The sequence below is a fragment of the Beta vulgaris genome, chromosome 4 (assembly GCF_026745355.1).
Source record: "Beta vulgaris subsp. vulgaris cultivar EL10 chromosome 4, EL10.2, whole genome shotgun sequence".
Lineage (NCBI taxonomy): Eukaryota > Viridiplantae > Streptophyta > Magnoliopsida > Caryophyllales > Amaranthaceae > Beta > Beta vulgaris.
Genome location: NC_079205.1, coordinates 6,403,093 through 6,420,453, shown reverse-complemented (window position 1 = coordinate 6,420,453; position 17,361 = coordinate 6,403,093). Strand labels below are relative to the sequence as shown.

Genomic DNA, 17,361 nt, shown 5'->3' with positions numbered 1-17,361 from the left:
AATGTTTACCTGATTTTTCAGGGAGATAATGTTTACAGTCTAAAATGCTTCTAACCCCTAGTTGTGAAGACCAAAACTATTTTTTTGATATCGCGAAAATGGACATTAATAAAAAAACTCGAAATACAACCTAGTGTATTAGAGGATCCTTGCATCTTTGCTAACACCACTCTTTAGAACTGTGGATTCCTCGACTGGACTGAGACTATAATACCTACAAACATTAAAACAAGAACAAACAAGAATAACATGTTTTTTCTGAACATGGTAAGGGAGGTCCGAGTAGAGTGGAGTAGCACTTTTTCGTTTTGATCCGACATGACGGAGGTCACCTTTGTTCTTTTTCCTAAATTGTTTTCTAGACTGAGGATTGGACTGGAGAGCAATTTGTCCAACCAGTCTTCTTCGCCATGGAATTGATCTTCTTTCCTTCATGCTCGTAATATTTGGCTTTGCGTTATCTGCCTTGAGTGGATGATCTAAACAATAGAGTTTGTCATGCACTTGGATATATGGACTCAAAAGTGTGTTAGTTGAGGCATCTACACTTACCTCACGGTGTTGAGCCATAGTGGTCCAATTGTCATCCTATGATGCCTGGGTACGGCTCCCAGGGACCGTTTCCCGTACCGGGTACGGGTACGTATCGGGTACGGTACGGATTCGTACCCAGAACGAATCCATTGAGCCAAGTACGTGGGCTGTTGTTGGGGACGGAAAATTCGAACGCGGGGACGGGCTGGGTACGTATTTCACACTAAGCCCACCCACGTACCCAAGGTCTTCACCGGTTTCCTCTCGCCGGTTTTCTTCTTCAACGCAGGCCGGAACAACCCTCTCGTCAGAGGAAAGAGAAAAAGAAGATTAGAGGAGAGAGAAAAATAAGATCAGAGGAGAGAGAAGGAAAGAAGATAAGGGGAGAGAGAAAGTCAGTTTCTGGTTTATTTTTTTTCTTTTGTACAGTATGTGGGGGAAGGGGAAGGGGAAGGGTAAAGGTAAAGGTGATTAAAAAAGGCACGTGAAACGTGAAAGTGAGTGGTGTATTATACTACTTTACAGCTGTCTTTGGTCTTTGCACAACTTTATTTAGTATGTTACTGCTTTTTTTTTTTTACCTAAAATCAAATTATTTATAGGAAGGAAAGCTTTTTCTCAATAGTTTCATACGCAGGTCTTTGATATTTTTGTACAAAAATTTAATGGAGATGTAGGAAAATTTGAACTTAATATTTTTCATTAAAAAATATTTTTTTTTTGCCGAATCCAAGCCGTACCCGTTTTTTGAAATTTTGATTTTGCCGTTTTCCGTCCCCGTACCCGTACCCGTATCCGTACCCGTATTGGTGCAACCTAGTTGTCATCCCTCGGACTCGATGGCATATGTGAGATATCAACTAAATAACCCTCATTCTCAATGAGAGCCGGATTAGGAACATGTATGACCTGCAATTTGTTATAGGGCCTCCAAGATTTCATTTTTGGAAGTGAAGGTGCGGACCAAAATTAAAGTAATGCTCACAACTTGGCAATAATATATATGGAATGCAAAGTATAAGTCCACCATCTTATGAATGAATTAACCACTTTGCCGTAGACGATTCATATGTCACATATTTATACATTACACATTCTTTAAGATTATATATTCCTTCGTTTTTTTATATTTACCCTTGGTACTTGCATGCTTGTCAATAAACAACTTTGAGCATTAATATCTTAAATTATGTAGAAGTGTAAATTATAAAAAGTAAAAAAACATTTATAATTAATATATATGACTATTAGACTGAATTTCTAAACGGATCATATTACAAATGAAAAGCCATATTTCGGATCGAAAACTCATTTATTTTATCATTATTTCTATATTGTCTCTAAATCGTTTGTAAAACCAAATAGCAAAAATATGATTTGGTGCAATGGTACCCTAATTAGGTACGGGCATGTTGCCTTGGTGTAGTTATAAGCGCAAAGAGGTTCCATCCTAAAAGCAATTGGTGATAGGAGGAGTAACGTCCAAGTTTATAAAGTGGTTTAGTCTCTCCTCTTTCTCCAATATGGGACACTCACATATGGACATCAATGAGATTGAACAAAGATCGAGCAAAAGCTAGTAGCACTTTCTCCTTTTGTGTGGCAAAAGGGATGACTATACGGTACACCACCACTAACATAGATGAACCAAGTAGCTGAAGTACTAAAAAATTCACATATAAAACCCATAAACAACCGATAATATAGACACTGAAATACAAAGAATTATGCGGATAATCCAATGTGGGCGGAAAAAGCTACCATATGTGTGCTAGTACCAAACATTTCCACTAAAAACCAACAAATAAGTGTGTACACATACACCAAATGTCTTCTCTTGTTGATATTGGATGCAAATACAATCACAAAGGAAACACCTTGTTACAATAATTCACCACAGACATCACACACAAATGGAGAAAATACACCAATTCTTATATGGCGGGTGCTGATATTAAGAACATTTGCTTAGGATGCCGAAAATAACAATCCAATTGTTTGATTTGAAGCTAAGGATGATTGGAACAATATGCCAATGTTTTGAAATAGGGTCAAAACACACCTACGGGATTGTTTGTGTGTTTTAGTCTCTCTACTTTCCATCACCAAGCAAGATGGATTTTTGTTTACTCCCCCTATCTAATGCTTTCTATTGTGCATGTCATCAAGGTAAAAACTAGTAATTATCTTGTAGAGGGGACAAACCTTTTAAGCAATCTATAAAGAACACTCTTATTGGTTACAACCGCAACAAGAGAGCACATGACACAAACAACAATCGCAGTCCATAAACAATTATGAGAGACTACCGTATATACACCACTCATGAACGCCACCAATGTTCCGTAAAGCGCTTGCTGCAGTATGACGATGCTGCGATCAATGAGTATAAGTGATTCGTCGGGATCACAGACCATTGCCCAGATCAGAATAAACAAGACCAACATGGAACAACACATTGCATAAGTATCTGATAGTAAGAACACTATAAAAGCTGCGTTCCTTGCAAATATAGCATATCCGTCATCTTTAAAGCCTCCAGGGATTGTGAATCCTGCTGCAAAAGTTATTGTTGCTAAAAGGGCTGCAACTACTGAAAGTGTGGTTCTTACCTCTGCTAAGTTCGTCTTAAGTGGAATATAGGTGGTTTTTATTCTTGGATTTATTCCAATTCGCTTGCACATTGCAACCTACAAGAAACAAGGTATAGCCGGAGTAGATATTACTACATATATATTCCCTACATTTCTAAATATATGGCATGCATATTTTTCAAAGGTTTGCTTTAACTTCATATAGATCTCTTATGATTAATATTATGAGATACACAAATGGTTAAGATTATACCATTACATATATCCTAGAACAACTTCTATAAATAAGCATTTTTTCATTATTAATTTATTATTATTGGATTGAAGAGGGCATTCAACTATTCAAGATTTAAATTTCTTCCAATTTGAAGTTATGAAGATAAAAAAATGAACACTTATAAAACTAAAATGCATAGTACGAGTACCCCTTGGCCCTTGAAAATATTGGTATCTTTTTCTTTTGTACAAGAAACTTTATTTTGTTTCTAGGGAGTTAATATCCTCTCCAAAAAAAAAAAACTCTAATATTGATATTTTTTGTAGTAGCTATAATATTTAGTATAGAGGTGATCACAGCAGCAAAAAAGACTGGATTTTGGATAAAATACCAGCTTGAGATTCAAGCTCGACCCAATCCGGCACGGATATTGGGCAATGGACAATCCGAATCTGCAATTTTAGGGCTAAATTTGGCCTAGCCGGTAATAGCTGGTTTTGGCGAGGATAAGTAGGCCCGAAGCTTGGCCTAGTCGAGGCTTAGGCCCGAAACATTCCCGTCCATGATCACGTCTAAGGTTTATGTTACTATATTTGAGTTTTTATCAGAGATTAAAATAGTCAAATATTGCATCTTAAAATAAAAATACTAAAATAGAGGTAGGATGTACTTGTAAAGTAGTACCAAGTACGTACTAATTTGCAATATATTACCTTGATACAATATTTATTAAGTGCATTTCAAAGTCCAAGTTGACCTCAACTGTTATGCGGATCTTAAATAAAGAAGCAGAAGAATGCATGCTTTACTATATAGTTCCAATCAACTGATCTTAAAAAGATTTGTATACTTACCCAATCAGGGAGTTCATCACATTGTTTTGCAAGCAAATCCAAGGCTGTTTGGCCGTTGGTATTCTTGATGGTCCAGTTAATGTCAGGAGTCCCTAGCAACAGCTCAACAAGGACGATGTCTTCTCGTTCAATCGCTCTATGCAATGGTGTCGCGCCATCAGAATCAGTTGAATTCTTTAGCTGCTCCATGAGTGGAATTTGAAGGAATTCTTGGTATTCCTCTTTAGTTTCCAATTTCATGTGGTGTAGTGGTGTGTCTCTTTGGTCAATACACAGCTGCCTAAAATTACATCTGTTCATGAATATGCGAAATGCATCCATATGGCCGCCTTTGCAGGCTTCAATCCAAGCATAGGGGGCACTATGTATACCAGAATGATTAAATGCCATTTTCATTAGATTTATTTCACCTACTGCTGCTGCATAATCAAGAGGAGCCTTCCCAGCTTCATCCTTCATCTCTATTAGATCTTTACCCAGCATTTCAACCAGCATATCGAGGACATCTGTTTAAGTTCTATTGACTATCAATCTAGAAATAATATCAAACAATAATGGAACAACAAATAATAAAGCAAGAAAGAACACACAAGAACTTTTACGTGGAAACCCAAGAACTGGTAGAAAACCACGAATATGCACTAGGAATCGATGAATATTCAAGAAAAATTACAAAAGCGCTCAAGAACTCTCTCTATAGCCTTTTCTCTCTCTAATCTGTGAATAATGATGAATACTGAATTTAGGGGGTCCAATAAAAGACGTATTAGGACATCTATTTATACTCCCGCATTAAAAACACGTTTTTCGGACTAAACGCCGAATCGCCCCGGCTGGTCGGGCGAAATCCGCCTGACCGGGCGGGATTTCACTTTTCCAAAGCTGCTTGCACGCCCGACTGAAAGTGCCCGGGCGAAACGAAACAGTTTTGTCAGTTCTTCGTAAAACAGTCATAACTTTCTCGTTTCTCACCGGAATCGGGCATATGACCTATCGTTGGAAAGCTCTCGGAACAAGCTATCACCTCCAATTTGAATCACCTAAAAATCATTTATAGATTGAGAGATATGTATATTCAAAGTCAGCCTTATGTCCAAATGACATTTTCCTTCTACGCAACCTCATCTCCACACCCATACACCTCCATGAGCTTCATATCACGCCATATACCCAACAATCTGTTGGGTGTTATATAGTGAGAGGAGTTTAAAAGTCACTTTTTGAGATCTAGGATAATTCTACAATAGGTGCACAACAAAAAATGTAGCCAGTAGCCACCATAATTTTTTAATTAAAGCCTATTTATATTTCAATATGGTGCCAACTTATCTATGGCATGAAAAGTATGTCCGTTACATACACTCCTCTATTACGTAAAAGCTCTTACCTGATATTAAACATGCTAATTCCTACCAATGAGTCAACATATCAATGACTCATTTACTACATAATCTTTCAGCTTTTCACTTGTATAACCATATATGTGTACTCATCAGTCATCACACCCTACATAATCTTTCAGAATTTTCACTTTTATAAGCATGTATTACAGATGTAAAATTTATAGAATAATTATATATAGATCAACTTTCAAAAGGAGATGGGGTTGCGGATAACACTCTTTACCTCTGTAATATCGTCTCCAAAATCATTAAGTTTAAATTAAGTTTTACAATTGGGGTGTTGGGGGAGTGTCTCGAATTATGTGTAGTGAAACAAAGTTGGTCTCCCTGTAAGATGAACTGTATCATCTTAGAGAGAGAAAATGTAACTCTCAAGTATTTTGTATTCATCTCCCAAAATGATATTTACAATCTATGAGAGTATTTATATGCTTATTTACAAAGAGTAAACAACAAGCTACATAACAAACTCTAACCACCTTTTAACTACTTTCTAACAGAATGTAACAAACTATTTACATTAGTATATACTGAGCTACAGCCCCCCCTCAAGCTGGAATTGGAGAGACATCAGGAAAAACAAGGCCAAGCTTGAAAATCAATAACTTATGATGAGAGGCCCCAAGAGACTTTGTTAACACATCTGCTAGCTGTAGGTGAGAACTAACATGATGAGTTGCAATAAAACCAGAAGCAACATTTTCCCTGATATAGTGAACATCAATGTGAAGGTGTTTAGTTCTCTCATGAAAACAAGGATTAGCAACAATATGTTGTGCAGCTTTGTTATCACAAAACAAAGGGATAGGAGTAGGAATAGAAATGTGTAAATCAGAAAGAAGATTAGTGATCCATGTGAGTTCACTAGTAGTGTGACTCATGCTCCTATACTCAGCTTCAGTAGAGCTTTTAGACACAACTTTCTGTTTCTTGGTCTTCCAAGATATTAAAGAAATACCAAGAAACACACAATAACCAGTAAGTGACCTTGCTGAATCAATGCAAGCACCCCAATCTGCATCACAATAGGCATGAATTTGCAAGGTTGAATCAGCAGAATAAAAACGACCATGATGTAGAGTTCCTTTGAGGTATCTTAGAACATGCTGTGCAGCCAAGAAATGAGATGTTCTAGGAGCACTAAGGAATTGACTGAGCTGTTGAAAAATTTCAGTACCATTGTCACTTCTAATAATTTTAATAGAAGTGTTAAAATGATTCTCAACATAGGCAATAAATTCTTGTAACAAAGTAGGAACTTGGGATTTGGAAGAGACCAAATGTGTCCAAGTAGTTCTTGAATAATCATCAAGAATAGTTAAGAAGTAACAGGCTCCAGATAAGGAAGGTTGCCTATAAGGGCCCCAAAGATCCACATGGACTAACTGAAAAATTAATAGCACCAGCATGGGAATGTGAAACAGGAAAAGATGTACTATGAGATTTAGCAAACACATAAGGTTCACAACAAAAGTCTGATGTATTATTAGGCTTATAAGGAAGAGACAACTTAGACATTGTTTGAGTTGACAAATGACCTAATCTAGCATGAAGAGTACTAAAATTAGGAACAGAAGTGCCAACATGAAAGCTTTTATTAAAACAAGAAGAAGATACATCAGAAGAAACAGTAGGCACAGAACTGAATTTGTATAAACCAGCCTGTTGAGAGCCAATAGCCTGAATTTCTTTAGTTGTAGGGTCCTGAAAGTGATAAGAAGAAGATGTAAAAATAGCAAGCAAATTATTTTGGGATAATAATTTGCTAACAGAGAGAAGATTGTGTGTGAAATCAGGAATAAGTAACACATCTTTCAAGATGATTTTAGCAGTAAGATGAACAATGCCAGTAATGTAAACAACTTTAGTTGTACCATCTGGTAAACCAACTTTGATAGGTGTTATCAAAGATGTAAAAGAAGTATATAAACTTTCTATCCCAGATCATATGATCTGTGGCCCCAGTATCTACAATCCAAGCAAATTTGTCATGAGATTCTGAAACTGAATTAACAGTAGAAACAGACATAATACCTACAAAATTCACAGAGGAAGTGAATTCAGAAGGGGCTTGATGAGGTTGTCCTTTCACCATTTTAAGCATTTCCTTGTAAACAGCTTGTACTAGAGCAGAATCAACTTGAGCAGAAGGTTGATGTGAATGATCAGAAGGGACAATATCTAAAGGAGTTGCACCAATATATTCTCCAGTAGTATCTCCAACATGTGCAGCTAACTTTGAAGTAGAACTAGGAGGAAGAGACTTGTTCTTCATGGTAAGAAACCATTCTGGATATACACCAGTCAACTTGAAACACTGATCCATGGTGTGACCAGATTTTTTGCAGTAATCACACTTCCTACTAGCCTTGTCATATTTAATCCTTTTACCATCTCTCCTCTCAGGTTGAGAAGGATGAATATGAGCATTATTATGTTGAAAACCAGACTGTTTCATAGAATTAAATGCACTAGTCTGTAGAGAAGTGTCTTGCTGAATATTCAGTCTAGTTTGCCTTTCAACTTGTAACAGCATATAATAAGCTCTATTTACATTAGGTAAAGGATCCATGCTTAATATGTTTGTGGTAACAGTGTCATATCCTCTATCTAATCCAACTAAAAGCTGAATTAACTTTTGTTTCTCATTAGCAGCTAGAACTTTCTTTAGAATACCACAAGAACATTTAGCTAAAGCACCACAATCACAATCTGGAAAGCCATCTAACAGTTGTATTTCATCCCAAACACGTTTCAATTTGGAGTAATATTGAACTATGGAATCTGAACCTTGATGAATAGATGAAAGATGTTTATGTAATTCAAACAATTGTGGTGCATTAGATTGGCCATACCTTTCAAGAATCTCTTCATACAACTGATTGGCAGATTGTTGAAGAATGAAACCTTCAGCAATTAGTTTATCCATAGAATTCAATAACCATGATTGAATCATGTAATCATTGCGCATCCACTTTTGTAATTCTTCAGAATCACTTGGAGGTCTTGGAGTTTTACCATCAATGAATGTTAACTTATTCTTAGCTCCTAAAGCTAATCGAATTCCTCGATTCCAGGTTAAGAAATTATCTCCATTGAGTTTATGTGTACCTAAATGCTGATCAGGTTGATCACCAGAACCTAGGAAATACTTATCAGTATATCCTACAATGCTACTCTGATTTTGAGAAACAGAATTAACAGATGTTTCCGTCATTTTTAATGAATCAAAAGAATGGAAATGATAAGATCAAGGAAAAATGATTCAAGAATAAGAAGAATTCAAGAATTTGAAGAAAATTTCTGGAGATTTAAGAAGAATAATCAACTTTAGAAATGTTGATTCTGTAGAAACGAAAATCTGGAGAAGAAAATGATTTCAATTTCACAAAACTAATGAAATTGATTCAAGAAAATCGAAAAACCTTCGATTAATGCTTAGCTCTGATACCATGTAAGATGAACTGTATCATCTTAGAGAGAGAAAATGTAACTCTCAAGTATTTTGTATTCATCTCCCAAAATGATATTTACAATCTATGAGAGTATTTATATGCTTATTTACAAAGAGTAAACAACAAGCTACATAACAAACTCTAACCACCTTCTAACTACTTTCTAACAGAATGTAACAAACTATTTACATTAGTATATACTGAGCTACACTCCCATTTGGTTCGTTGCTGGTCTATGATGTGGTTCATGTTATTTGCCTTGATTGGTTTCTTTCACCTAAGTTTTGGGAAATTTGATGACTTTTTGGCAAGTTATATCTACAAGCAAATACAAATTGTAAATATCGATAGGATAATATCTTTTCGAATATACTTGACAGTTTTTTATTGGTGAATGCCGAATGGTAATACTCCTAGTTCACAGTTTTTTAGCCAACATTCGAAAAAGAAAAGAAACGAAACAAAAAATTATTGTTTGGATTGTTGGAGATAAAAAAGCGCACATTCGTACCTGGGCATTTCCAGCCAATATGCAAAGGATTTTGTCCTCTAGGACCGCAAATCGTGATTTCATTTTGTCCGCGAATAAGTGCATCGACAACTTCAGTACATCCGCATTCCACGGCGAGAAAAAGTGGGCTCGTGCCTATAACAATGTTAATGGAAGCCAAATTGGAATCCAAGGAAAGCAAGTAAAGTGCAATATCTACACAACCACGTCCTATTGCCTTATGTAGAGGTGTTTCGCCATAACAATTTTGATGTACCAATGGCGAATCATTCAAGTCTCCTTCATTTGGTCCAGATAATTGGACGTAAGCATCAATTAGGCGTTTTACCACTTCCACTTTATTAGAATATATAGCACAATGTAGTGGGTTGTTTCCAGAATTATTTTCGAGGGAGAGTATATTCTTGTAGTCGCCACTCCAAGTTGATAGAATGTTGTCCTTCAGAAGACATTGTAATGGCTGTAGTTCTCCTCTACTCGCCCAGCAATGAAGAAACGTTTCGCCAAATGAATCTTGAGCTCTCAAAAGTTGTGCATGCTTTTCAATAAGTATCTTGGCGACTTGTTCTGGAAATTCGAAAAGCAAATATTCAATAAATCACTTAATTGAGCCATGTTATTTTGGGCTGAATTGAACTGAAAGTACTTAAACTAAAGTGAAATGAAACTGTCTCCAAAAGACCAGGGCCTTAGTCTCGTATGGACCTAGTTCATGCTAATATCAATGTGGATCAAAGGCTCCGTTTGGTAGGGCGTAAAATATTTTCAGTGTAAAATGATTTTCATGGAAAACAATTTACAATGGAAAACACAATTCCAAATTTAGTTTTCCGTTGTTTGGTTCGATGTAAAAAAAATGATGAAATGAAAGGAAATGAAAGGGGAAGCAAGGAGGTAGTGAGAGGAGTGTACAAGAGAAAGAAGGAAAATAGTTTTCCCTTCATTTTGAAAGGAAAATGGTTTTCCATCCTTGGGAGAGTAATTTTACCCCAAGGGAAAATGGTTTTACACTCTTTTGCCAACCAAACAATGTAAAACTCAAAATAGAGGAAAACAGTTTTCCGGGAAAACGTTTTACGCCCTACCAAACGGAGCCAAAGTCACACATGTGTCATAGTAAGTTAGTAACTCCTTTTTTTCCTTTTTATATAATCACCTTTTTCAACTCATAGTTGCTCATATATACTACTCTCATTTCTTTATTTATCTTCTTTTACACAGTTTTCAAGATATTATTTTGACTTTGAATATCTCTTACTCCATCTAAGTAAAAATATAAAATTCGATAACATAAATCTACATATCGAGATGAGTCGAATAAGACTACATATGACTATATTTTTACCTATAAAAAAAATCAAGATAATCCCTCAAAATTGATAAACTTTGACTTCAAAAGTAAATAACGACGAAGGGTGTATCTAACATAGTGATATTTATTTTTCATACAATCACATTTTCTTACAATAATTTTTTTTTTTGCTTACATTAATTTAACATAATAAACTTTATTTCTAGTATATAATCATCATTTAGAACAACATATTTATATCTAGTACTACTATTTCTTAACATAGTGATATTTTTTTCATAAATCATATGTACTACCAGTATTCTATTAGATCCATATAAGTGTTTTTTGCATAAAGAGATCATTGAGCAGGAGTGACCACAAGGAGTCTGGATCCTCTAAAATTTTAGTAAAATTCTACAAGGTAGAAATGTATTTGAGCCATACATTTTAAAATCAAGGGCTCATATTAGTGGAAAGGGAAAGATTTAGGGATTGATTTTGATGAGATAAAATAAGAAGGATTTTGGAAAGAGAATATATAAGCCATTGATTTTTTATTCAATGGTTGATATTGCTCAAACTCTACCTTGTAAAGTTATTTTATACCTCTAGAGGATCCAAATACGACCACAAGATAGTTGGAAACCGAACTGATAGGAATGAGTAATGACTACACTTAGATCTGGATCCAGATCTGACAGTTTCAGCTTTGGGTACAAAATGTAGAATCTGGATGAAACCAGTTCCACTTGCCATTAACAACTTTCTAAAAACGGAACCAGTAGGGTACTGTGTTAAAGTTTAAACAGGTCTAATATTGGATACTTGGAACCAAAAGCGAAATCGAAATCGAAGCAAAAGAAGTGCATTGTACTGGCTTACCTGTGATTTGGGATGCACTATGGAGAAGAGTTGTTTTATGAAAGGGATGACCAAGACTATAAGAGCAATCAGATGTCAAGATCTGTAGCGCAACTCGTTCCATCCCTTTCTCCACAGCAAGGTAAAGAGGGCTCTTACGGAAGTAATCTACCATTTTACAGAGTGTTTCCAGATCTTGTGATAGAATATAAGCTGCAACTTCTTCATGTCCTTCCTCTATAGCCATATGTAGAGGAGTTTTTCCATTATAACTTACCGCTAACCATGGTGCCGGAAGATCATCCATTGGAGCATCTCCAACCGTCACTCGTGTTTCTGGTACTGTGTTTGCTTCATCGTTCGTAATTTTTGAGAATTTATGGTAAGATTCAATCAAGATTTTGACATTTTGGAGATGACCCTTTGTTGCAGCTTTGTGAAGTGGGTTGGACTTATGTTTGTTCTGCTGACAAATAAGTGCTACTTTTACCAAAGGAGGCAGCTGCATTTTCTCCATAACTTCACTGACGATGAAAGCTCCTGCTTCGGGGCTGCAGTCGGCAGTAACATGGATGATATTATCGTTGATATCAGTTTTTTGAGAGAGAAGATACTCATCTATTGCTGCAGTAGTAATGCAACTAGCAAGAGCTTCCTGAAACAAGATTAGATTTCCTGTAGCTGCAGCTTGGTGGAGCTTTGGATCCATTTGCCTCAATAGTACTAGTGCTTTAGCACGTAATTTGGTGGAGCTTTGGATCCTGCTTGGTGGGACGGATCTACTTATGCGACCCCTAAAAAAAAAAAAATTACGCTGGGGACAAGAAAACGAAATGAACAGATATATATAATATAGCATATATATATACATATATATAATTGTATAAATGAGGTTGCCGCGCGGTGGTAAGCCACTAAGTCTGCGTATCTCAGAACCTGGAGATCTCAGATTCGAGTACTACCTGTCATTTTTTGTTTTTTTTTTTTCATTTTCTTTTGCCCTTTTTCGTTTTTTTCGTGCCCATGTTGGAGGAGAGAGTGACCACATACAAGGTTGGCAGGGTTCCATCCTAAAATCAATTGGTAATAGGTGGAGTAACCCACCAATCTATATGTTAGTCATTCTCTCTCTAATTCTTCAATGTGGGACAATTATTTCTAACTCACATGTGGGCTTTACTCTTAACAATTATTAATATATCACACTCTCCTAATTTCGAATAAAAAGGTTCAACTTTTTAAATCACATATTATAAAGAGATTTTTTTTTATATAGTACCCATGTATTTTTCCATTTTCTACGCTATATATTTTTTTCCTTTTCGAATTGTAGCTTTGAATTTTTTTCTATATTGTACCACTCTGTCAATTCAACTTTGGGTTTTTCATTAGTTTTTCATTATTAGTTTTTCAAACTTACATTATATGAGAGAGAAAATTCTCCGACTTGATAAGGGATACGACAGAGTAGTAGGGTACGTAGAGTTTTTACAAGAATATAGAATTATGAACCATATAATAATATAGTGTCGTATTTTTAAAAGGGTTATAAATGTAGGTTAACGTGAATTATGTTCTATATTATGAACCGTTTTTGGTTAGTTATACTATGCTACCCCTGAGTGAAAATCCTGGCTTTGCCACTGCTTGACACACCCCTCAAAGCATGCTTATCTACACATAATTTAAGAATAATATTTCTAATTCGCTACATGTAAAAATTATAAAAAGGTCATATTTTGAATATATATGGAGACGATTTAACAAGATTTTATATGATTATATCTTTTTTTTTTATGTAAAAAGCACAAAATAAGGTAAAAAAGATGTAGTGCAAAAGTCAACCCTATCGGAAGAAGTATTATGTATACCCCGATTCCTATGTATTTTTTTTTTTTTTAAATCTTACACATTCATGTGATTGTTGACGTAATGTAAAGTCAATGAAGGATGGTATACCCAAGGAAGGACTGCCCACTAATTTTTATATAATCCTGCATTCCTGCTTTCTCTTAAAATAGTCCCTCAGATTATAGTACTCCAACATTCGAATCTGACATGTTTTCAAGTCTAAATTGAAATTACATATGTATCCTTATTAAAATTAAAAAGAAGAGAAAAGTGAGATATGAAGATGAGATGATTTAGGTCAGAAGAAAACTCATATGTATACCTATATATTTTACTCACAAGTGGTTGAAGTAAGTTTTCTCTTTGTATATGTGGTAGTATGCAATGGCAGATTTACTTAGGGTCACTGTTGGTCACTTGACCAACTATTATTTCTGGATTTTTTTTTTTCATTTGAAGCGTTTTCTCACACGCGAACTAACCCATACCACTTCCTCTTTCTCTCTCTTTCTCCTTCGCGAAAAACCCCTAAGTATTAACTAGCAACGAGCAACGCCGCGACAGGTAGATCTTGCCAGTGAGTAGATCTTCAGACATGACATACGACAACGACGCGGTTAAGTCGAACGCAACGGAGCACAGTAGCAGCCGACTCGCAGTCGCCGGTGAGCTTGTTATTTTGTTTGATTTGATTTTGTTAGGGTTTTGTTTGATGAGTAGATTTTATTTTGTTTGATTTTGTTAGGGTTTTGTTTAGATTAATGATAATAATGATAATTAATAATATTTATTTTATATTCTTTGTATTAATATATTAATACTTGATGATGATATATAATAACAATATATCTAAGAAGTAAATTAATACTACTATTTTAATAATTAGATTTAATAATATAATAATATTTAGTAATAAAAATAATGATTGGGTTGGACCGCGAAAATTACATCATAAACCATCTTGATGCGATTTGATTGGTTTATGGGCTAAAAAACGTGGGTTTGTTTGTGATTTGACCTAAACCATGTTCCTCCTAATAATAATAGTAATAATAATATGTAAAGCTATAATAAACAAAATAATATATAAAAACAATAACAACAACAACAACAACAACAACAATAATAATAATACTTAATAGTAATGATATAAAAATAAATAAATAATAATAATAATAATAATAATAATAATAATAATAATAATAATAATAATAATAATAATAATAATAATAATAATAATAATAATAAGAGTAATTAGTAAAATAAATTATACCAACATAATAATAACATTTAACAAAATGGTTATAAAAGAATGGAGCTGAACTGAACTGAACTGAGCTGAGCTGAACTGAATTGAATTGAACTGAATTGATTGGAGCTTGATAGGTTGTCGTACACCCGTCAAAAATAATTCCTGCAAAACCTTCTAACAATGTAGTAGGGTAAGTAGGGTCGAATCCACAGAGAGATGGTCGTTTTAATCTAGCTTCTAATATATGGAGAAACTAAACAAGATCAGGAATAAGTGAATTAATGTTCTAAACTAATCAAACTACGAAAATCAAACTAAAAAGATCTAGGGCAATGGTTCACCATGTTTATACTTATAAACTATCAAAATATTATCACAGTTCAATTAATCATATATCTAGAGCACAAGTTAATCCTTGGTCAGGCACTAACGCTCTCAAATCAACATATGCTAGTACGGTCGCTCAACATAATCAGATTTGCTAATTGTAGGTAAGCCTCTAAAGAGTACTATCTCTCGATCTATGACTCGATATTAGCAATATTTAATCAGACAATTGATCAGATTGCAAGATTAACAATAAAACACTAATCAATTAGAGAAATCAATAACCAATCAAACCATGAATAAATATCAATCAAATCATAACATATAAACATGGATTCCCAAAACCCTAGATATAAAAACTACTCTATCATGAAATAAATAATGAAATCTAAAACTATGAAAGAAAACATAATCAAAGAAATCAATGAAAGAAACTAAAAGAAATCATGAATTAATGAAGGAAATGAAAACTAGGGTTTACAACTAAAAACTAGAGAGAAAAAGAGGAAGAAAGAGAAAACTAAAACCTAGAAAAATAATGAAAAATAACGTGAAAGGGGAGAGGAGAGAGAAAAAGAATGAAAACTAATCTAAATAATATCTTTTAACCTAATATGACTAGGAAAGTAATTTACAAGATAAGGAAAGTCTTAATTAAATCATTAATAGGCGGATTAGTGATCCGCGCGTACGCGTGGCAGATTCCAGCAGAAACAGTGCAATCTTCCGAAAGGCATAACTCCTTGACCAGAAGTCTCCTTGGGGCGTGCCACCTATAGTTGGAAAGCTCTTCAAGTCTAGTTTCCAAATCCGCTGGAATTACTTGATTTAAATAAGCATATCAAAAGTTATGATCAGAAGAGTAGACATGACTCTTTTTTCACATTTCTTCTAATGATTTTCCGCTTCGTTTTTGCTCAAACTCGTACTATGACATATCCATACGATCCTTGTTCATTGTAGTTTCTTTCCACATGCTCCTAATCCTCAAGCTTAGCTAATCATACTCCAAATATGTCCTCAATGCCTGAAATCATCAAAAACAAGAAAACATACCGAATAGGAGTAGAAAACTATAACTTAAGAATATAATGCAACAGTGAACCTAAATATGAAACTAAATGTTCTAAAATGCAACCTAAATGAACCTAAAAACTATATATAAATATGACTTATCAGAGCTGAACTGAACTAAACTGAAAATTAGCTGGGGAGAACAGGCCCTTACACTTTAAAATTATTAACTATAAAAAAGATATGTCATGACAACATAAGAATCTAATAAATCCAAAATAACAAAAAAAAAAAAAAAAGTAAGCATCACACGAGTCATAAAACTAGATACCTTTAGTGCTCGTTGTTTGACAGGAATTTATTTAGGCAATGAAAATTCCCATGATTTTCTCATTTGGTAAGTTGTTTGGTTGACAATAAGTTGAGAAAATGGGTGCAATGGAAATTCCTATATAATGTGGGAATTTAATTACCCAACCCTCCCTTGATCAATTAGAATTCATGGGAATTGCAAATTCCTTGATGTCAACCAAATAAAGTTAGGCCATTTTCTAAAAATTACATAAGGAAAGTATTTCCTAGGAAATAAAACTTCCTACAGAAATTAAATTCCCATATATACTAAACAAGCACTTAAAATAAAGAGAATCATAGTAGTGTTACAAAACAAGTTACCATACAAGTCTAGTAGATAAGTTAGAAACATCTTTGTATACCAATTTTTGTAAGGGAAAAACATTAGTGCAATAGAATGAAGAGTTGGGCAAGATGTCCATAAGTACATAAGATTGAAACCTCCGGTGGACGATGAAATTCCCACAGTTGCTCGACACCAACAGGCACTTGGACAACAATTCACCACAAACATAATATACAGATGGAGTATGGACAATTCACCAATTTGTATAGGGGGGATGCTAAATGATAATAGTTAAAAACTGACTTATGGAAGCCGAGAATAACAATCCAAGCTAATTGATGGAAGGTATAACACATCCATAATTTGCATTGGGATCGTTTGTGTGTTCTGCAGCTCTCCATGGTAGTATGGCTTCCATCACCAATCAAGATGTAATTCTCCTTTTACTCCCCATAATCCATATGTAATGCTTTCAACGGTGCATGCAATTAACTTTTGCTAATAACTTTCTTGTACGGGGAATGAGCTTTTTAACCAGTCCATTTAGAATGTTC

General features: G+C 34.7%; 1 protein-coding gene across 1 annotated transcript; it reads right to left on the bottom strand.

The window, feature by feature from the left end:
* Positions 1 to 2,528: 2,528 nt before the first annotated feature.
* Positions 2,529 to 12,564, bottom strand: LOC104907083 (uncharacterized). Its single transcript, XM_048642694.2, has 4 exons — positions 11,745 to 12,564; positions 9,569 to 10,135; positions 4,200 to 4,705; positions 2,529 to 3,224 (listed from the first exon to the last, which is right to left on the bottom strand). The coding sequence occupies exons 1-4, from the start codon at positions 12,430 to 12,432 to the stop codon at positions 2,718 to 2,720; spliced, it is 2,268 nt and encodes a 755-aa protein (XP_048498651.1). The 5' UTR covers positions 12,433 to 12,564; the 3' UTR covers positions 2,529 to 2,717.
* Positions 12,565 to 17,361: the final 4,797 nt, after the last annotated feature.